We start from the raw sequence: 23,994 nt of genomic DNA, 5'->3' as shown, positions 1-23,994 counted from the left end.
ACAAGCCCATGCTTTGAATATACTCCATTGACTACAACCCTCTGTTGCCTGTCACTCGGCCACTGCCTTACCCATTCAACAATATCGGAATCCAAACTTAAAGATTGCAATTTATTGATAAGCCTTCTATGTGGAACAGTGTCAAAAGCCTTACTGAAATCTAGGAATGCAATATCTACTGCACCACCCTGATCTATTATTTTAGTTACCCAATCAAAAAAAGCAATAAGATTAATTTGGCATGATCTCCCTGAAGTAAACCCATGTTGTCCCTGATCTTGAAATTCATGTGATTTTAGATGTTTAATGCAAAGAACAAGTAATGTTAGTAGCTGAAGTGTGCTTCTAACACCTTACAATATTTTAATATATTGCTAATTTAGAGAGAGAAAGATAGATAGATAGAGAGAGAGATAGAGAGATAGTGTGACAAACGCCCTGTGGTCTGGTCGTTTGCCACAAGCTCCTGGAGGAGTCTGCTTGCCAGCCCCCTGGCTCAGGACTATGGGCCCTGCAATATACCTTGCCCAATGCACTTTAAAAGGCTCCGTTCATGTGATTTATGTACTTTTGTACTCCAGAAAGAGAGACTGACCGTTAGCCCTGATTCCCTGGAACGGTTTTGGGCATAGGACCATGTGCACAGTCGGTCAAAATTATGACTTCCATGGAAATCCCGAACCCCTGAACCGATCTGGGTGATGTTTGGATATGTTGGTAACCCAGATCGGGGCTATCACGGGAAGTAACTTGGAGTTTTTATGCATTTGGGGGGTATTTTGGGGTTTTTGTTATATTGCCTGTTTCTGTATTGAGAGATAATTCAATTATATGTTTGTGTGCTCAGGTATTTATGTCACAGGGGAGGAGTATGTTAGATGGTTGCTTGTAACATGTCTCCTCTCAGGTCCAGGGGAGGGACTATCCTGTTTTGTGTGGGAGTGTTATGGGTGTGTTTACAGTGTCCCTGTATTGTATAAAAGCGGGCCATTGAGCCTGGATAAGCACATTCGTTTTACCCCTTCATAAAGTCTAGGCACATGTTTGGGGGATTGGAGAGCTCTAATCACTACTCTGCTGGAAACAGGAGAGCTATAATCACTGCAGGACTTGGGATTCGGGAGACTAATAACAGATGTACTCAGCCGGAGTATAGGGGATCTGTTAGAGAGATATAGATAACATTATTTAAAAGTTCATCCAAAAATAATATATAACTTGAAACGCTAATCTAAAAATACTAAATCAAGGCCTGAATCTCAATGTCAATATGGAGGCTAAATGTGCCAAGCTTTGACTAAGGCAGAGTCGGAGAACTAAATTGTAACCTTTAATAATCAAGGGTAGCAAACCTTTGGCACTCCAGATATTGTGGACTACAGATATATTGAGGACTACATTTCCCATAATGCTGGCAAAGGGAATATGTAGTCCACAACATCTGGAGTGCCAAAGCGTGCCTACCCCTGTCTTAAAGGGCTACTCTAACCAATAACCAGCTTTTGGTTAAAGCGACTCTTCCTACCCTGCCCTCCACCCCCCAAAAAAGTTAAACAGCGCTGAATTCTTCCTGCAGCCCGAACCATCTGCTGACTTCATTCCTCTTAGTTGCCACAAGAGGGATGTAGGGAAAGACAGGCTGATGGGAGAACAAGGTGTCATGTATTCATCTGCTTATAAAAATGTGGTTAATGACATTTACTGTGGGGTCAAAGGCCGGATACAGCCTATCAGATCTAGAGGAGGGGTATTTAGGCCCAGTTCTCATCCTGCTCAGTGCCCTGTCGTGGTTTCTCTTGTGGTTGTCTGAGAGCGCGTTATTGATTCTGGTTATTCTGGTATATGTTACCTATCAGTCCTCTGTGATACGCAATTCTACGTGCTGGATCATTCTGTAATCCTGACATTACGACATGGCCATAGATCCTGTAGAATTGTGTAAGCACATAGCTGCTTGCGAAAGGAAACTAGAGGAGAATGATCACCGCATGGATCAATTTGCCCAGGCCTTCAGTACGCTTCTTACCCGTACAGAGCATCTGCAACCTGCGGCTGCTCCTACTGTCTTCACCTCCACCTTGTGTACCTCCGCCTATAGTATACAAGGCACCAACTACCTCTCTATCTCCTCCTCTGCATTTTGATGGTAATTTCCAAGAATGCCGGGGATTCCTTAACCAAATAGAGTATCATTTTGAGGCCTCACCGTGATCTTTTCCCACAGAGAGAGCTAAAATTGGTTACCTGATGAATCAATTAAAAGGTTAAGCTTTAGCTTGGGCCAATCCATTATGGGAGAGCAATAGGAGTGTGGCACACAATTACCAGGAATTTATTACAGAATTTAAACTTACGTTTGAACCATTAGACAGGAAGGAAGACGCCTCTATTGCCCTGATGCTTATCAGACAAGGGAACCGGTCTATCTCGTATGCCATAGAATTTCGTACCCTAGCTTCCGAGGTAGACTGGACCAATAGTGGGTTAATCTCTGCATTTAAAAAGGGACTATCTGAAACTATGCTAGATGAGATTGCCGCCAAAGACTTACCCAAAAAGCTTAATGAATTTATCACTTTTGTCATGCAAATTGACAATAGATTGAGAACCAGAGAAGCTACTAGAAACAAGACCAGACGCATGAGTATGCATTTAGCACCCTGTTTCTCCAGACCTATTGTCCCTGAATTTCCTGTACAGTCCGGACCCAAACCCATGCTGTTGGGGGTCACTAGACTGTCAGAAGCAGAAAGACAATATAGGAGAAAAGAAGGTCTATGTCTATACTGTGGTAGAAAAGTACATATGAGAAACAATTGTCCCATACATCCGGAAAACTACCACACCTAAGCACCTTAAGGGGACAGGTCTTAGGTGTAATGCAAACGTCCTCTGGAATGGATAAAAATAAGTTTCTCCTTGATATTTCTATCGCCTTTGAAAAGAAGAACTTTTCATGCAAAGCCCTGATGGATTCAGGTGCCGCTGGAAAACTTCAAAGTTCAATTTGTTAAAGGTAATACTATACCTATCAAGGAGAGACTATCCTTGATGTTGAAGCTATTGATGGGAGACCACTCTCACAACCATTGATTACACATGAAACCTTACCCATTAATTTGTCCATTGGTGCCTTACATAAGGAAGAGATTACATTTCAGATTATTGCATCCCCTTCCTGCCCGATCATATTAGGCTTTCCATGGCTTAACAAGCATAACCCTCATATGGACTGGGCTAAAGGGGAAATATTAGAATGGGGTAAAGATTGTTATGAAAGGTGTATATTGAATGTTGCCAAAAGAGTGGGCACTATTGGATTACCCACTAGTACACCTCAAAACCCAGAAATCCCTATACAGTACCAAGACATTAAAGAAGTATTCAGCAAAACTCAGTTGAATACTTTATCTCCTCACAGACCTTATGACTGTTCTATTAATTCACTACCGCGCGCTATGCCACCTAAGGGAGCAGTCTATGCTCTGTCACCTCAGGAGAGTAGAGTAATGGAGGAATATATTAAGGATTCATTGAATAAAAGCCACACCCGAAAATCATCCTTGCCTGCTGGGGCAGGATTCTTTTTTGTATCTAAAAAGGACGGTGAGTTGCACCCATATTTCGATTACAGGGCATTGAACAAAATCACCATTAAGAACGCCTACCCCATTCCTCTTATTGCTGAATTATTTGATAGACTCCAAAGCACTAAAGTATTTACTAAGCTTGATCTTAGAAGTGCTTACAATTTAGTGAGAATCAAGGTAAACCACGAGTGGAAGACTGCATTTAATACCAGAAGTGGACACTATAAATTTCTAGTGATGCCATTCGGGTTGTGCAATGCTCCAGCGGTTTTCCAAGATTTCATAAATTATGTACTCAGGGATTACATTTACTCATTTGTCTTGGTCTATCTGGATGATATCCTTATTTGTTCTCCTGACATTCAGACTCACCACGATCACGTTAGACAAGTTCTGCAGATCTTGTTAAAGAATCAACTTTATTGTAAATTAGAAAAATGCATCTTTGACCAATCTGAAGTACAGTTTTTGGGATATAATATCTCTGCCTCGGGGTTTCAGATGGATCCTAAAAAGCTGGAATCAGTTCTACAATGGCCTTTACCCACTGGGTTGAGAGCCATTCAAAGGTTCATTGGTTTTGCCAATTATTAAGGTTTATAAAGGGATTTTCTTCAGTAATAGCCCCCATCACCAATATGACACGTCAGGGGGTTAGCAGTAAGATATGGTCTAAGGAGGCTATAGAAGCCTTTGAAACTCTCGAACAGCGGTTTGCCTCCGCCGACATATTGATACATCCTGACACCAGTAAACCTTTCATACTGGAAGTTGATGCATCAGAGACAGGGGTATGGGCAGTTCCCTCCCAGAGGGAGAGCCAGGATACTCCATTGCATTCTTGTGGTTACTTCTCTAGAAAGTTGTCTCCTGCCGAGCACAATTATGATATTGGCAATAAGGAATTGTTGGCCATTATTCTAGCTCTCAAGGAGTGGCGACATCTTTTCGAGGGTTCCAAGGACCCCCCTTTGATCATTACTGATCACAAAAACCTGGCTTACATAGGAGATGCTAAACGATTGTCTTCTAGACAAGCTAGGTGTTGTCTGTTCCTTTCTCGCTTTAATTTTCTTATTACTTATAGACCTGGTTCTAAAAATGTCAAGGCCGACACCTTATCCAGACAGTTTGATACAGAGTCTATACAAGAGCAAGAAAAGTCCCATATCATTCCCCCGGAATGTATCATTGCTTCCACTATCCTGTCATTGTCCTCTCCGCTGCTTGGCTCCATCATGGAGGCTCAGTCTCAGACGCCCTGCGGTAAACCTCAGGACAAATTGTTCATTCCATTGGGGGAAAGGGTTAATATTATGAAGGTGTTTCACGACAATGTGTCTGCTGGTCACCCAGGTATTAATAAATCCACTTCTGCTATCATGAGGTCATTCTGGTGGGATTCCCTCAGGAAGGATGTTAAGGAGTAAGTGCAGGATTGTTCTGTTTGTGCGGTTTCCAAAGTGTCTCATTAACTCCCTTGTGGCTTGTTACAAACTCTTCCCGTTCCTGAGGTCCCATGGTCCCACTTGTCTATGGATTTCATTGTAGAACTTCCTAGTTCTAATGGTAATACCACTATTCTCATGGTTGTTGACCGTTTTTCTAAAATGGCTCACTTCATCCATCTCAAGAAATTACCGTCATCTCAAGACCTGGTACTGATCTTTATACGTGAGATTGTCCGTCTGCATTGCATTCCTCGCAATATTGTATCTGATAGAGGTTCTCAGTTTGTATCCCTGTTTTGGAGGGCTTTCAATAAGCAATTGGGGATTGAATTGTCTTTTTCATCCTCTTACCACCCCCAGACTGATGGTACAGCTGAGAGGGCAAACCAGTTTTTGGAGTTATACTTGCGTTGTTTTGTTAATAGCACTCACGACAATTGGTCCCAATTATTACCATGGGCAGAGTTTGCTAGGAACAATGCTGACCATGACTCCTCTGGGCAGTGTCCATTTTTTGTTAATAATGGCCGGCATCCTACTGTCCGACCGGCTGTTTTTTTCTGATACGGCTATTGCTGCTTTGGATGACCGTCTGGCTTCCATCCATGATACCTGGGTTAAAGTTCAATCTGCTCTGGGTACTGCTGCTGACCGTTTCAAGCATTATGCTGATACACGTCGAGGTGCCAACCCCGTTTACCAAGTGGGTGAGAGGGTTTGGCTATTGTCTCGTAACATCAGGCTTAAAGTCCCTAGCATGAAATTTGCTCCTAGGTTTCTTGGACCTTTTCGTGACCTTCGTAGGAGCAATCCTGTTGCGTACTCTCTGGCCCTTCCGGCCTCCTTGAAAATTCCTAATACCTTTCATGTGTCCTTGCTCAAACCTCTTGTTTGCAATAAATATACTGTCTCAAGTGTCCCTCCTCATCCCTTAGTTGTTTCTGGACATGAAGAGTATGTGGTCTCCTCCATAATTGATTCCAGGTTTTCTCGGGGCACTTTACAGTACTTGGGGGATTGGAAAGGTTATGGACTAGCCGATCGATCTTGGGTTCCGGCATGTGATATACATGCTGGCCGCAAGATTCGCTATTTTCACGCCAAATTTCCTCTCAAGCCTGGTCCTGCCTGCCCGGTGGGCGTTCTTCAGGTGGTGGGTAATGTCACATATTCATCCGCTTATAAAAATGTGGTTAATGACATTTACTGTCCACACAGGAAAAGTTGTGCCGACCACAACCAAATCCACAGAAGGTCTAATGCTGAGCAGCAATTATGCAAATGAGAACCTGGTAACTGCCTTTGGGGTCAAAGGCCGGATACAGCCTATCAGATCTAGAGGAGGGGTATTTAGGCCCAGTTCTCATCCTGCTCAGTGCCCTGTCGTGGTTTCCCTTGTGGTTGTCCGAGAGCGTGTTATTGATTCTGGTTATTCTGGTTATTTGCCTTTGGCATTGTTTTTGACTTCCCTGTTTTCTGGCATCCCTGACCCCTGGCTTTTCCTTACCGTTGTCTCTCTTTCTGTATCCCTTGACCTCAGCTATTCCTGACTATTCTTTGGTACGTTAGTCCGGCCATTCTAAGGTCCGGTATACGTTACCTATCAGTCATCTGTGCTACACAATTCTACGTGCTGGATCATTCTGTAATCGTGACACAAGGGCGCCATTGGACGTTCGTCGTCAGTCTGCTATGAAATAGAAATATGCAAAGAATTTACATTATCCAGCCTCTAATTGTGGGCTGGCTAATGAGGCACCAATGATGCAGTCGGAGGTGGAATTATACTGTTTTGTAAGTAAAAGACAGTAATTAGCATAATGTAGAAGTGAGAGTGGAGAAGAAAACTATTTTTTCTATAAAAGAAATTAAACACATACCTTTTGAATGTCCGTTATCTCTGTTAATTTTATCACTTTATTCCTCTTAGAAGAACCAGATTTTGAACTTTCAAAGCATAAATAGCTGTAAAAATAGCAAATATGGGGGTTGGGGGGGAGATATGCAGTTTGATGTTAAACTTATAATACTGACCAGAATATTGCACTCCTACCTCCTATCCTAAAGAGTTTGACCAACCCAGTCTGTATAACTATGCCTTTGTTTTTTGCGTCATACAGGTTACACAATAAACCTTGTTAATAATTGTATAGAGCCACACTGGGTGAAATGTGTTATTCAGATCACTATGGGGGACGGCAGATAACGGCAACACAGGCTAAGAAAGGAGAGATGACACGGTTGGAGTGGACTTCAAAGGATGAAAATGAGACAGAAGGAAAAGGGGTGGGGGGGAGGCAAACAAAAACTCCACACCACCAAGCATTGCATGGCATGGGAGAGTGGGGTGAGTGCAATCAACCATAGGATAGGATACCAGGAGTAGAAGTGCCAGAGGGAGCGAGCCTGATTTCAGTAAGTGCCAAAAGGTTTAAGAAACAATAGATGAGGACATTGTGAGGTAGTAGATTTCATGGAGCTACAGACTGAGTGTGTATTCCAAAGGGCACTATGAAAATAATCGGATTTAAAGAAGTAACCGGGTATATGCAAGATTCTTGGTTGTCAGGATTAGGGGATGCAACTCTAGATGCTAAAAGCAAAAGGGTAGGCCAAGAAAGAAGGAGGGAATGGGATTTAAATGCATGGACATTGGGATTTGGAGGGAACAAGTAGATGTGAGATAATATTGTGAAGTAAGATTGCATGAGATGAAACAAGGGGTGAAGGAAGTATAGAAGGAGAAATACGGATTGAGATAGTTTGTGGTGCGTGGAAGGGAAGGAGTGCTTTTTGAAAAAGAAGAAATAGATTGGGAATAAAGTAACAATGAGAACATTGGATAAATACATTTATTAAGACTGGGGAAGTCTGAGAGCCAGACAGGAATTGGTGAGAGTGAGAGGTGGTGAGTAATCAATGCAGGAGATTTAAGAATGCTGTTGACACTGAGAGCTGATGCCTAATATCTATCTATACCTAATGAATAAAATTAAATGCCAAGAAATTCATGGGAAACTTTACGGACACTACTCACTTTTCAGTAACATAAAGAATCCCATTCCTTATGTAGTCTGTCGGCATCTTTCTGTCGCGGTTAATCAGACAGCAACGCCAGCCATTGTCGCATGCTAGAACAGGGGAGAAGAAAAAACAAAGACCACAAATGGAAAGAAGTAACACTAGTTTACCAATCCCGTATAATCGTCCAGTGCTTAGTAACAACCGGTAACCGCAGACACACTAATAATACGCTAAGCAACAAACTATCAGTAGATCCCACCTAGACCTTAGCGTGAACTTGGAATCTAGAAACTATGTGGATGACAAGTTCACAAGTAGGAAGTTATAAAAACCTATAGACTGGCAAAAGATATGTGTCTTAGAATAACTCTACAGAGATTTCCTCCAAGCACCGCATGGCCGTGGGGTAAAGACGTGTAGCTGTGTCAGTAGCCATATCCCTTCCATGGTATGAACCACCCTTGGATGCAATCTGTACTGCTACTATGTTACGAGCACAAGCAAAGCAGGAAAGTACTTGCGCAAATTCTTCTGGGCAAGGTCTTGCAAGCACCGTGCACATGCGATATGTAGGCTTTCCGTCATTAAATACAGGACGCAATGTTTCTATTATTAAAGTGTTCTAGCATCCCCCGGGCAGTCAGCCGTCTCTATTTACCTGAGAGTGGGCGCTCTGTTTCAGCTATATTGAACACCTCGTGAAAACTGTTCTTTTTTGTATTGTGGAAACGTCCCCCCTCATCATCTCGGCTCACGCTTTGCGGGGCCCCACTGGACACGTTACTCCTGGAGGAGACGGTTTGAACCTGAGAATACACATGCGATTCGTTATGAGAACATATTATATTTCAACATACAAGATTAAAAACAGCAGAATATGAAAACAGAAGCGGATCCACTCCTTACTGATCCTACAAAGCAGCAGCACTCAATTGGTAAAACGAGACTTTGAAAATCTGAACATAACTGGTGTCCAGAGAAATGTTATATTTAGGCTGTAGGGAGGATACTGATAAACAGCCACAATGGTAACAGAGTGAAACTAGCCAAAAGGTTATTGATTATACAATTCTTTACATGATCCAGACATTAAATAAAGATAGATTCAGCTATAGTTTGTCACTATATTAGCATCAGAAGACTTGGCAGCTAAGTGTCATTAACACGTCTTGGAAGACTTGAACTAGGATCTATGTTACCTAGACCAATAACATTCTGCTAATACTGCACAAATTTACTATCAAGTTTATGTGAGATCAGTGAAGTATTTGAATGGCACATGGCGATATATTTTTCCCTGGATGGATTGAGCTATCATTACTTTCTAACACATAAATGGCGTGTAATTCCAGTAGCTTTCCTTTAACAACTGGGGAAATTAAACCACATGTTTCCACCATTTCATTAAAGGAACACTATAGTCACCTAAATTACTTTAGCTAAATAAAGCAGTTTTAGTGTATAGATCATTCCCCTGCAATTTCACTGCTCAATTCACTGTCATTTAGGAGTTAAATCACTTTGTTTCTGTTTATGCAGCCCTAGCCACACCTCCCCTGGCTATGATTGACAGAGCCTGCATGAAAAAACAAACTGGTTTCACTTTCAAACAGATGTAATTTACCTTAAATAATTGTATCTCAATCTCTAAATTGAACTGTAATCACATACAGGAGGCTCTTGCAGGGTCTAGCAAGCTATTAACATAGCAGGGGATAAGAAAATCTTAATTAAACAGAACTTGCAATAAAGAAAGCCTAAATAGGGCTCTCTTTACAGGAAGTGTTTATGGCAGTGGTGGATCCAGGTAGGGGGGGCCCCCATCACACACACTTCCCCCCATCACACACACTTCCCCCCATCACACACACTGCCCCCCACACACACACTGCCCCCCATACACACACACTGCCCCCCCATACACACACACTGCCCCCCCATACACACACACTGCCCCCCATACACACACACACTGCTCCCCCATACACACACACACACTGCTCCCCCATACACACACACACACTGCTCCCCCATACACACACACACACTGCTCCCCCATACACACACACACTGCTCCCCCATACACACACACACACTGCTCCCCCATACACACACACACTGCTCCCCCATACACACACACACACTGCTCCCCCATACACACACACACACTGCTCCCCCATACACACACACACTGCTCCCCCATACACACACACACACTGCTCCCCCATACACACACACACTGCTCCCCCATACACACACACACACTGCTCCCCCATACACACACACACACTGCTCCCCCATACACACACACACTGCTCCCCCATACACACACACACACTGCTCCCCCATACACACACACACTGCTCCCCCATACACACACACACTGCTCCATATACACACGCTCTACACACATACACTACCCCCATACACACACACACACACACACACACACTGCCGCCCCATACACACACATTGCCCCCACTGCAATACTCACACACACTGCAACTGTTACACACACACTGTCCCACACATACATTGCATCCCTGACATACACTGCCGCCCTCACTCACACACTACAACCTTCACTGCCCCCCTCACACACACACTGCCCCCCATACTGCCCCCATACGCACACACTGCCCCCATACGCACACACTGCCCCCCATACGCACACACTGCCCCCCATACGCACACACTGCCCCCCATACGCACACACTGCCCCCATACGCACACACTGCTCCCCCATACGCACACACTGCTCCCCCATACGCACACACTGCTCCCCCATACGCACATACTGCCCCCCATACACACATACTGCTCCCCCATACACACACACTCTACACACATGCACTACCCCCATACACACACACTGCTCCCCAAACACACACACCCACATACACTGCCGCCCCATACACACACATTGCCCCCACTGCAATACTCACACACACACACACTGCAACTGTTACACACACACACTGTCCCACACATACATTGCATCCCTGACATACACTGCCGCCCTCATTCACACACTACAACCGTCACACACACACACACTGCTCACACACTGTCCCCCCCCCCCACACACACACACACACTGCACCCCACACACACACACACACACTGCACCCCTTACACATTGCACCACTCACACACACCACTATACCCTACTACAGCCCTATTTCCCAGCAGACCTCAGGTAAGTTGTCAAACTGTTCTTAAACAGTTTGACAATTTACCTGAGGCACTATTGACACCATAACCACTACACTGAGCTGTAGTGGTTATTGTTGTCTGGATTATTTATTTAAATAATCTACAAGTGCCCCTCCCGAGATCAGGCTCTGGATCCGCCACTGGTTTATGGAAGGCTGTGCAAGTCACATGCAGGGAGGTGTGACTAGGGTTCATAAACAAAGGGATTTAACTCCTAAATGGCAGAGGATTGAGCAGTGAGACTGCAGGGGCATGTTCTATACACCAAAACTGCTTCATTAAGCTAAAGCTGTTCAGGTGACTATAGTGTCCCTTTAAACAAGGTTTAACGACTATAAAGAGTGACTGTAGATATTGTACAAATAATGTAGAATTCACAGCACATGAATAACAAATGAAGACCTGTAGAGTGTTTAAAGGGATACTCTTGGCTAGACCTGACTCGTCTTTTCAATGTCTTATACAGATAATGCATTATAATAATATGAAAAAACAAAGCAAACCAAAAAAGCTTAATAAATAAATAAATAAAGATACTCACATTTAATGTTCCATATATCAAGAGACATCTAGCCTTAATTTTTTATTCTTGAAAGCTTTAATTTAAAAGTGTTTTAAACCATAACACCTACACTTATATTGGCATTCTGCATGCCGCTTTCTCGTTTAGGTCTCTGTACTTCTGATGGTGGCCATGAACAACGGACTGCTATAGAATGAGTACAGAATACTACACAAACACTAAAAGGGTTAATACCGCACATACGTAAAACTGAGAAAAATCGCAAAGCATTTCTTCTGCTGAAAACACTTTATAAATACATACAAAAATAGAAATGTGCATTTTTTAAACCAATGCTGTTATGAACTAAAAGGCAGGCATTTCTCAGGGAAAAAAATGTTTTTTCTTTTAAAAAAAAAAAAGAGAACAAAAAGTTATTAGTAGTGGATCAATCACAATATACACTCACTAAAGCCATTTACAGGTGTTCTTACAAAGCATACTTCTACTGTTTTTGAAAGGGAGCAGGAATTAGGTCTATGATCATTCTGATTAGCAATCAGCTAAACCACGTATGGTCAGGAAAGCTGGTAAGAGGATTGACTGGTGGGAAGTGTACAGTTCGTAAGAAATATATTAAATGTCAACAAATTCTTATGTGGATTTCCTTTTTCAGATTAAAAAACACTTTTTTTTTGTTTGTTTGTTTTTACCTGGTTCAGATTTGATCAAAGGCATTTTGCTCCTGCTGTTTATCGGACTTGATGCAAATTTTATTTTTTTTGCCATCCAACCAATCCACAAAAAACTAAAATATTAGTATTTTGGTTTTTTTTTTAGCCGCGCTAATGGATTGGACACATTTATTACAAAAGTGAACAAGATTTCTAAATGTTAAATTAAAATCACGGGGACCACATGAACGGACTCTGTATGTTAAAAACGATGGCACACTCTGTATTGCTTTAATGTGTGTAGACTGGCATTTAAATTGGCATAAGCCTTTGTTGCGTTCCTTTAAAAGATCATTTTTTCCGGTTATTTTGTCGATACAGTCATTAGTACGGATATCATGCAAGACCGGGTGATTGATGCACAATTAAGGAGAAATTAGTGCTTTAAACCAATGGAGACAATAGATCACCCAGAGGTATCTTCAGAAAACAAAGGCTGGATTAATTGGTTATGTATGCAAGATGTCGGAATAATAATAATTATAAAAAAAATTAAAAAAACAACAAAATGCACACTAAGAGCCGTACCTTTTCATGCCCTGACAGCTAGCAGGAAAAGAAACAAACACAAGTGTGACAGTGACAAAATAAAAAGTGACTTATTTTTCACAGTTTAATTTAACACAACAAACTGGTGACACAACATGTATGCACAATTACAATGAATGCGCTATCTATCAACAGACGTTACAACAAGAGATTTCGATTGTGCTGAATTGGGCCTAACGGTATGGGTGTCTCATGTATCTGTCCAATCATTTTTAGGAAAAAAGAAAAAGAAAAACGAAACACAGTGCAGTCCATACGTATCTGGACTGTGATACATTTTGGCTCCTCACTTTAACTCGGTGGATTTAAATTGAAACCACGATGAATAGAATAAGGTGCAGATTGAGAACCTAAATTTAAGGCTATTTGCATGCAAACATTTTTTATGCATAGCCCATTCATTTTAGGGGAAAACAGACAGTCTTAAATAACGTCATCATATCTAGTACACGATTGTAAACCCTATTCAATGCCGTCTGCAACCAATAGGAATTATCTGACATGGGATATCTTTACTGGCCACGGCTATCCTGTGGGCATCTTAAATATATATTGTGTCAGAATATAAATATTTTCCCCTGCCAGCAATAAGTGCGACAAAAATGTATCCAGCTAAGGAAGTTGATTTGGTCCGTCAAGAATATTCAAATTTCCTCCTCCAGATAATCTCACGGTGTTATCAGTGTGTTTAGGACCACTGTCCTGTTGCAGGATGAAGCAGCCTTGAGGCATTTGGCCATCAGCAGTCGCATCAAGGATAACGGAGTTCTAGAAGCAGCAATACCACAATCACCCACATGATATCAGAGATTACGTGGTACTCTTTGGGTCATGTACTGTTCGGCAAATGTACTGGGGGAGAGGACTATGTAATTGAGAATTTTGTGGGAAACTGAGCTCATACTGGTGAAAGCGTCAAGTGAAGAGTCACTGGATGCCAGTAGTTGTGCGAAAATCACCTTTCCACCTAATAAACAGGTAAACATTAAGGTGATCCTGAGGTTTACCAGATTGTTTAATATCTCTAAGATTACCAACCTGTCCTGAGCTTCCAACAGTCCAATTAAATATGGTCCCTTAAAATGTCAGGAATTCCCCTAAAGGGCTGACATGTAATTAACGGATCACCCTTCAAAGTAAAGAGGACAATCTTCACAGTATTCTTCATTTCATTATGTAATCGAGCATCACTTTGAGACAACTAGCTAAATCTGTTTATTTTCATGTTAACCTGCATCTTCTTTCTTATGCTTTCCACACCCACTCCAGGGGGAACACTGATTTAACCAATCAGTGTCCTATCCCTAAGAATGCTGGAAAAGTGCATTGGGCATATCGGACAGATTTACACATGTGCAGTGTGATCGTGCAGAGCAGGTTCCGTTGTCTGGTTTTTCTCTACTGCTGCTGCACATGGACGTCCTGTTTTTGTCACTAGTGGACTGGTCTGAAACTGGGATGGATGGATTGGTAAAGAGAGGCGGTAGAAGCTCCTAAAGCTGAAAAGTGTGCCCAATAATGCAATCTAACCAAGTTTATAATAATTGTATTAATGTTTATTACATACCGTACAAAGTTTTTTTTCTTGTTTTATTTTGGTTTGCATATTTGTTTAAAAGTGTTTGCTCACTGGTTTAAAAAAATAATTGTCGAGTGATGCATGTCTCTTTACCGGTGAAGTACGGAGCCAAAAAAGAAAGCAATCTAAATGCTTGCATGCTGTACAATCTAAATAAACGAGGGTGTGGGACTACTTTTTAAGGTTGTTTTTTTCTACTTAAGACACAGTAAAGGGGAGACACAATAATACATACAGGATTGATGCATGAAGTCCTGGAAACCTTTAACATGCAAAATAAAACAAAAATGGTAATCAAAGATGCCTTTACTAACATCTACACATCAAGCAGCGGTTGATAGTCTCATAGTATGGACATGTCCTACAAAGAATGTGGGAGTTGGATTTCATTAACACCCACTCACAATATTTAACTTTTATTCCCCAAAAATTAAGAAATATACAAATTATTCCATCACAAGAAATTGAAAATGGTCAAAATTCATTAATTATGTAGCTGGATTTTACAATGGCAAAAAAAAAAAAAAGTTTTAATTATGATAAGTTTTTATAATAGTTTTTACCATTCTTTTTATATTTTAGCTTTTTATTGTATGTTTAATAGGACTGGTAAATAGAAAAAGGAGGCGGATGTGTGGGTAATAGAATGCAGGATAGACAGCAGGTACAGAAACATAAAAAGCGGTAATAAGAAAAAGGTTATTCTACAGAGGTGATAAACATATGCAACAATATATACACAACGCACATAAAATGTATTCACATGTACAAGACATACCCAGACACTCAAAGGACTGCTCAAAAAAGTAAAAGTGTACGTTTATAACTGACAAATTACTGAGGCATGTCAGCTTTTAACCAAAATAAGTATTTTAATCATTAACAAAACTGCAAGCAAGATATGCATTTTATAAGTAAAAATAAATAAAAAATAGTTTTCTTGCTCCTGCAATTTGGAAGACCGGTTTTACCACCATGAAACAATTTTATATAACGAAATTAACGGAATAGAATCCCAGCAGTTTGGGGAAAGTGATCCTATCTCCCCCTGCTGCGTAGTACTAATAATATCAAAGGATTTTAACCAGGAAGGTTACATAGAGTTTGTCTAAATATGTCCTGGGATTTAACTAAAAAGGAAATACTAATGTCCAAAGTTACTAGAAATCATTTTATTGAATTTGGAAAGACGAGTAGATGCTATAGGTAACTTGAGATAATGTATTAACCACTGAGCTATCTCTGCCGCGTGCTACGTTTGGGAATGTCCCAAAGTACTTGTCACGTATCAGAAACAAACATCCCCAACATAATCTGCTGGACAACAACCTTTACGTAAAAGAGGGGTGATTGATGAGATGTGGCATTACCTGCCATACGGTTCTAGCAACGATATAATAAAAAAATATATGTAATGACAATCTGTTCTCTTACAGCTACGGAGTGGAAATAGACTTACCCTCCTAGAAACTGTAGCATTCGTCCTTTCTTTAAGCTGTGGGTCAGTCAGCAGGTTCGCCCAGATGATATACGGAGTGTCATATTTGTGCCGTAGTCTTGGGCAACGTTTGAAGACGAAGTCAATGAGAAAGAACTTAATGCCAGCATAAAGTCCTAAAAAATAATTTTAAAAAAGCACAACACCTCAGTGTAATCATTCATATCATATCAGATCAGTCTGACACTCTTTAGAAAGCAGATCTACCAAGCCTTCTTGGTAGCTACCAGCGATTTATTTTAACCCTACCAGAGGTACAGAAATACAGCCCTTAGAGGAATGAGCAAACACTAACCAAGGGGTACAAGTAAGTAGCCACTAAATCTAACCCATGAGTACCGAGATCTATCGGAGTTAGAAATAAAGAGGTAAACAACCTATGTGCACCTAATGGTATCGATAAAAATGGTACAATAACATGAATATTGCTGCAGTCACCCCAAACCTCTAGAAATTGAGTTCTTTTCTGGCATATTTACGAAAAAAAAAAAAAAAAAAAAAGGAAATTACGACAGAGTTAAGGGAGCATCCACGCAGGGGATAGAAGAAGTGTGTAACAAGGTACAGCGGAATTTTGTGCATCCGAATACAATACATATATTGGGGGGAAAAAAGCACGAGGGCCCTGCCAGCGATTGGTGAAATACTAAATTAACACAATAGTACAAAACAGGCTAAGATTAGACAAAATCCCTGCGGAGAAGCTTTTGGGGATAAAAAGAGAGAAAAGGAAGAAATAGGAGGGAAGTCTTAGGCATGGAAAAGACATGGGAAACAAAATTAATTTCTAATTTTAGGCCAAATTTGGAAAAATTTGCCAAATTAGCTAGGTTTTCGCTTCTAATAAATTTGAGTAAAATTTAAAATTCACTTTGAATTCCCAGCAGTTCATATTTCAGAGAATAACAGAGTGTTATTGGAAAATTAAGTAACAACGATACTGGACAATCAATGTTTACTGTGGAACATCAGTGTGATCATTATGTTAAAGGTCATCACACAGATACTAATCTGCATCCGATCGCTTAAAAAGGACTTTCCCAACACCGTGCTATGGCTTATAGGAAAACATGTGAACTGTATGACTTTGTAGCCGTCTCACTGGTTCCTTTTGGAATGGGGACTTTTTTTTTTTGCAAAAGACAAGCTTTAGGCATCGTGCGAGAAACCAAGTAATATTAAATAGTTTGATAGGATGATGTACGAAATAATGAGGGCCTGGAATTATTGTGCCCTTGGAAACGGATTATTACATAAACTGCCGTTAACACACATATCCTTTTCCTGAAAATAACTAGTACATGATTCATGCTCATCTAACAGACCCATGTTTCCCGTAACATAATGATTAAGAGTAAGAGACATTTTGGAACATATCTATCAGGCCACAATGTATTTATATGCAAAGCACAATACTAGGCTAACTATAATCACTAACAAACGCAGATCTTAATAAACAGAAAATGAACAACAGGAACTATAGCATGTGCAATTATTTCAACCTAGAATAATGAAACTCACCTATACAAAGTCCAATCAGTTTGTAAGGAAAGAAGCAAGACGCTATAAAAGCTGCCCACAGACAAACATACAATTTTTGGGTAATTTCCGGTTGGACCCACATAAACAAACTGGAGGGAGAAAAAAAAATAAAGAAAAGAAAATTACCGTGAGCTACACTTCGGGTCATGCTTCATATTACCAACAACAAAATACAAACCAAAAATGGAATGAAAACATACTTTTTAATTTTTTCCAGTATGTCCGCCATCTTGCCAAACAGGTTCTGTGACAAAAGAAAAATGAGAATATACGAAAATGTTTGTAACGATCATTGGCCTCACAGAATAGCCCGCTGGTTATTTCACCGCATTCCTCGGTCATTACACTTTAACGTAAATTTTTACACACACACATTTTTGCCCTGCGGAAGCTCTGACGCGCAGTTTCTGCAAATCGACCTGCAAAGCATACTAGCCATAGATTGAGGAGAAAATATTTACTGCTGCAAAATGAACAGCAGAGATCGCTGCTCTCACACTAAAGGTTTCCACCGCCATTCACCTGGTATAAATATATGTATAACATTATATCCTATAGGGTTATTCACCTAAGAATGAATTACGGGCAATTCAGAGTAAATAAAAAAAAAAAAACAACGTAACATTTTTACACCACAACAACAAGCTTTCCAAGTCATATCGGTTTTCAGTTCAGTTATTCTACCTGAAATCATTTTGTTTAGGGTTTAAATAAACACATACATCTGGTTTTAGTCACAAGACTTTATTTGCGACTTCTATAGATAAATCATTTGCAAAGTGTTTTGGTTTGCTTTTTTTTTCCTCTTTCCTTTTTCTTTTTTTTTTTTACAGTATTGATCATTTTATTAAAGGGTTACTACTCTAATCATCATGGCCTTTACAGACTGTTTAGCAATGATTTGCCTCCTTAACCGAGTCTGCACCGGGCTGCAATGCTGCCTGACGGTGATCAGCTGACCCTCACAGTCAATCACTGACATTCTGTGCACTGAACTGACGTTACCCAGCCCGGAACTCTAGTTCCAGACTGGCTGATAAATACCCCAAAGACACTGACGGAGGTAACAACAGAGGGCAACAGAGGGGTTAAACTTAGTATGTGCAGCATTTCATACAGACTCCAGCCACAATGTCCACTTTAAGTCATAGAAGTAGTCACGGTGCTTGAAGTAACCATTTAAATTGAGGCCAGAGACACCAACGTACATGTATGTCCATATTGACAATGTCTACTATGAGAACTCACATCATTAATACGATGAGTCCCTTCCAGACACTGAAATAAGTCTGTGATGTCTCTAATAACGATATCTTCCGACCGGTGGTGAGTGATTACTGAAATGAAATCCATACGTGGATTAAAGTATCGGTAATCATTTTGGTAATGAGTTTGTGTTTATTTCCTGACATCACTTGCCATCTGTTTCATGCGGATAGCGAAGGATCATTAAAAGCAAACGTCTATTCAAATCAGTAGAAGTAGGAACGTGCATGTTTAACTATTGCAGTTTGGGATTAGCTTGGAATATAATCCCTGCCTTACCACACTTGGTGTATAACCAGATATCCTATAAATGGTAAGGCTGTATTGGTAAATATACACAGCGTCAGTACAAAAACTAGCGCCGTCTGGTGCAGGGCAAGGGGGTCTCTCTAGTATAGCATAAGAGGAAGACTGTTTTGTAGTATTAGAAGGATAAAAAGTGATCCACTTGTTTTATTTCACAATCCTGGAGAATTATTGTTTTTCCTGGTGTAAATTGAATAGGTTTGTGCACTGATAGATACCCTTTAAGAGTGAAACTAATCTGAGACGGGATATGTATGTACATCCTGATGGTCGGGCTCCCAGAATTGTTACACTGTATAAATAAAATACATTCACCCAACAATTTTTAACTGTCTTGGGACTAAACATTTGACCCTCATGTTATAGAGCAAAGGAGAAAGTATTTCTAAAGTTGTTCTATTGTATTATAATATATACTTTTAGTTATTTTTTACATTCCAGAGAAGCCCACCTGTGCTTTCTGCGCCACATCAAGAACTAACTGGAACTTCTCAGACACCGTCAGTTCTTCTTTTGGAGGCTCCTGGGAAATGAAGAAAAGGAGTGTTATAAGTTATCTTCTAGTAAAATAAAATATTAAAAGTGTTTTATTATGAGATAAAAAGAACAATGAACATGTAAGAGAATGGAATAAAACGGCGCTGTAGTATACAATAAAAATATCTGGACACATGAGGATTTGTCTTTCTTTATAGCAACGGGGGAAAATAAATGACAAAACAAAATGATACAACTATACTACTTTTGGGAATAACAGTCTCTTGCGCACAGGGTGGAGAAATAATATATACTGGCAATTATTTACAGCCGTTAAGAATGCAGTTCCAGTCTTAGTTGCCACAGACGTGCCACGCTATTTGACATGCTGTAAAACCCCGCTCTCCAACCTGCTTCGGGTCTCCTGGAATAGGACTTTACCTAAACGTCTGTATAATTATATCGCTGATAAAAATTGGCAGGATAGATTAACTGTTACACTGTGCTATAAATCAAAGGGGTATGTACACCTTTAAGAGGAATAGTTATCGCTGTATGAAGTATACACCTTTAAGAGGATTAACCCCTTAAGGACCAAACTTCTGGAATAAAAGGGAATCATGACATGTCACACACGTCATGTGTCCTTAAGGGGTTAAAGAGCACATGCTTTATGACTGTAACAGAGTCTTGTACTAACTTATAGTATAGGGAGTATGGGCAATACAAGTTGGTGCAATATGTACTTATTTGGGTTTTAGACTTCATACGCGATGTGTGTAGCGATGCTCTTAGTTTAGGGATTTTGTACAAAGGGAAGATTACAGCTTTTCCATTGCTTTCCCCCTTGCGTCATGCAACCTCTCTGCACAACTGGGAATCACTGGAAACTTGTTTTTACCTTTATATAGATCGACGGCCGAAACAGAGTTGTGTGAAAGGTTGAATCTAACCTTTCTTATTAAGTAGTTATATAACATGTGAGGGAATGTTTACAGAATCAGATGGGTGTGATTCCTCTATATTGCCACTATGTGGCAGTATAATATCAAAGATGTGAAATGAAGGAAGCCAAATGAAAACATCTTCAAGGAGGACTCTAAATAAAACATTGCTTTCCACTATTGCCGGCGATTCCCATATTTTACAGATGGCACTGCTTGGCTACAGGTACGTTTATTTGCCTCGGTCATGCTGGTAGAATAAAGCACCTGCTGCCTTTTAAACCTGTTCTGTGATCTAAGAGGACTGATCTACAGCAACTGTTGGTGGACTTCAGATGATCTGCAATCATGATCTCGTCACAGGAACACAACAAGGACCACCCGGGGAGTTTGACAAACTTCTGAGGGTGACGTTCCATCGTATGCTTTTAGGTAGTTTACCTAATGTGTGCATTTGAGCTTCCATGGAAGAAAACAGGCAAGAAGGAACCACGATAAGAAAAGCTACAATGAACTGCCCTGCCGACTCCTGGTTTCAATATATAAAGGCATTAATGGCAAAAATACTGCAGGGACTTACTATAGTTTCTGAGACTTGAGGCACAATGCTCCACTGTATCCTCCAACCTCTGTTGGCAAAAAAAAGACCAAAAGTAAAATGTTAGCCATCTTGTCAATTCAGCACATTTTCGCAACATTGGACGAACATATACAATATATTTTCTAGTGTCACAACCACTGTTTGCCACCATTCATTTTTGAACATCACTTCCCCAAAGGCCAACACACTCATACAAACAGAGGAAAAAGTCAGAAGAACAAAACAAAAAAAAAGGAGATCTAAACCGACAAAGAGAATTATAGAAAGAAAGAAATATTATTATTATTATTATTGCCATTTATATAGCGCCAACAGATTCGGGAGCGCTTTACAATATTATGAGAGGGGGGATTTAACTATAAATAGGACAATTACAAGAATACTTACAGGAACAATAGGTTGAAGAGGACCCTGCTCAGACGAGCTTACAGTCTATAGGAGGTGGGGTATAAAACACATTAGGACAGAAAGTAGCAATCAAATAAGGTGGGAGTGAAGCAGAGCTGGAAGAGAGAGTAGAGGGCTGCCCTTTAGGAGAGAGCAAGAGACAGGTATGTGAGGTAGAGGTTACAGAGGACAAAAGCTCCAGATGAGCGATGTGTACGTTATAAGGCAGGAATAGACAATATAGTCTGGTTCTCTATCTATGGCTGGTCACGAGTAGTTTATTCAGATATTTTCAGGGTCAGCACAAGGACATGTGTGTTGGCAGGAGCTAGCAGGCTGTGTGAGTGTGTCTAAATTCACTTATCACATTACAAGGGAAAGGAGGAAATTATTGATTGATCACACACTTGATCAGGGCACAATCTGAACACGGTCTGTCATTGTCATGAATTGTTCCCATTTATAACAGGACTAATAACATTACTGCTCTTGTGAGATGGCTCTCAAAATATTGACTCATCTATAAAAGAGCCTATAAAAGCTTTAATCTATCTGTTAGACTATTTACACAATAAATTACGGTATTGAACACAAGCACTTCTTTGTCTTCCTCCTTGGTTCACTGTGACAAAATACTGGGTTATTCTATGTTTGTGTTAATAGTAAATTAGGGGTTATTAGTGCAAGCCCCTCCAAACCAGGTCTAAATTGTTTTCACAGCCAAAACGGAAGGGATTAGAGAAACTAGCAGTGTCTGGGTACCCATCACATCGACACAAACATCTAACCACAAAACCTACCGGCTATGTGCTAAAGACATGAGTGACAAGTAGTAAAACCATGCATACAGATGATGGGCTTTTAACTAAACAGGAATTAAGGAAAACTGACAAACATCTGCATGTGCGTGTAGAACATAACAGTACAATTCCGTTTCGGGAAATGGCAGAGGGAATTCGTCATTGTTATAACTTTCCAACTTTGTTATAAACTTTTATAAATTTGTGTTGAAGTAAGTTGCTTGACTAAACAACGAAAATCCAGTCAACGTTTCTCAAGGAAATAATATATGGAACAGCTTTCTGTGACATGGCAAATGTGTCTGCCAAGGCCCTATATTACGTTACACGACCTGGAAGATGAATGACGATGACTCATTAGCATCCCATCTGTACACGGCACATGGACCTCACGGCTACAACGGTATACACTGATAATTATCTGTGTGTACATTACTAATCAGTTCTACAGAACCCAGGACAGACATGTGACTGCAGACCCTATGTTATGGTTTGTGTTAGACAGACATATGGGCATGTTATATCACACACGTTTTCCATAAAATAGCTAACCAATATCTATAGATATGTTAGAAATTAACAAAATAAATGAAATGATATACAGTTCAACATGTAAAAATCTGAAAAAAATTATGTATATCTCAAACACACACACACACACAAAATGATATATCACATACACACACTATTTATATATATATTACACAAATATATGTGGATTACAGGAAAGTTAGTTACCTGGCTATGAGGTAATTTAGGGATAACCTCAAAATAGCTAAAAATAAAAACATGGGGATGGCCCAGCCATGCCACACTGCATTCATGTAAATCTGGAAGTAGAGAGACATTATGTTATACAGATTATACAACGTGCACAGTATAAAGATAAACCAGTACGGTCAGTGAAATAGCTCAGTGGTTAGGCACTCAAGTTAAAGGGACACTCCACTGCCAAAATACTACATAAATACAATTCTATATTTAGCAGATATAACCCAATGAAAACGTGCATGCATTTTAAATGCATTTTTTCATTGGAGTTATATCTAAAAACAGTTTGCAAAACCTGCAGTTCTCTAACCCTTTGCAAACCCTCCCCTTCTAGCCCCGCCCAGACTTTCTGTGAATGTCCAATTACAGACTTCCCAATGCAGCTCAATGAGAAGTCTTTGCAAGGCAGGTACTCTGGGCAGTTGCTGCCTCTTGAGTTAAGCTCCACTGAACTAGACAACCAGGAAGTAACAGGACCGGTTGTATGATTGACAGCCACGGGGGTGTAGCAAGTTTAATTTATAAATGTGTCAATTTCTATTTCGTCCTATTTTTTTTTCATTTTGCAAAAAAATGCACTCTTCACACATGAAGCATTTTAGCAAGCTAAAGTACTTTAGGGTTCAGGAGTGTCCCTTTAAATGCAGCCCCAATATGTGCACCCCTCATCTACTTCTAAAATCACCAGGGTCAACAATATTCCACTAAACCACTATCACTGACAGGGGAATGAGTCGGATCATATTAAATGAATAAT

At 40.3% G+C, this 23,994-nt stretch overlaps 1 protein-coding gene across 4 annotated transcripts in view; it reads right to left on the bottom strand.

Moving 5' to 3' along the window:
- The window catches only part of GRAMD4 (GRAM domain containing 4), a 116,617-nt gene that overhangs the window by 9,449 nt on the left and 83,174 nt on the right, over positions 1-23,994 (bottom strand). For 2 of the 4 annotated variants that reach the window (XM_063446786.1, XM_063446789.1), the window contains 11 exons: positions 23,205-23,296; positions 21,259-21,307; positions 19,709-19,780; positions 17,886-17,929; positions 17,665-17,774; positions 16,105-16,259; positions 14,881-14,907; positions 13,046-13,063; positions 8,724-8,871; positions 8,079-8,172; positions 6,922-7,006 (listed from right to left, as the gene is read on the bottom strand). In XM_063446786.1, coding sequence (XP_063302856.1) covers positions 6,922-7,006; positions 8,079-8,172; positions 8,724-8,871; positions 13,046-13,063; positions 14,881-14,907; positions 16,105-16,259; positions 17,665-17,774; positions 17,886-17,929; positions 19,709-19,780; positions 21,259-21,307; positions 23,205-23,296 — 894 coding nt within the window. The remainder of the gene's footprint in view (positions 1-6,921; positions 7,007-8,078; positions 8,173-8,723; positions 8,872-13,045; positions 13,064-14,880; positions 14,908-16,104; positions 16,260-17,664; positions 17,775-17,885; positions 17,930-19,708; positions 19,781-21,258; positions 21,308-23,204; positions 23,297-23,994) is intronic. The other 2 variants (XM_063446787.1, XM_063446788.1) reach the window with 2 other exon arrangements.

This window comes from Pelobates fuscus, chromosome 3 (assembly GCF_036172605.1).
Source record: "Pelobates fuscus isolate aPelFus1 chromosome 3, aPelFus1.pri, whole genome shotgun sequence".
Taxonomy (NCBI): domain Eukaryota; kingdom Metazoa; phylum Chordata; class Amphibia; order Anura; family Pelobatidae; genus Pelobates; species Pelobates fuscus.
Note: the sequence above shows the minus strand (reverse complement) of the source record. Positions and strands in the feature narration are given on the sequence as shown.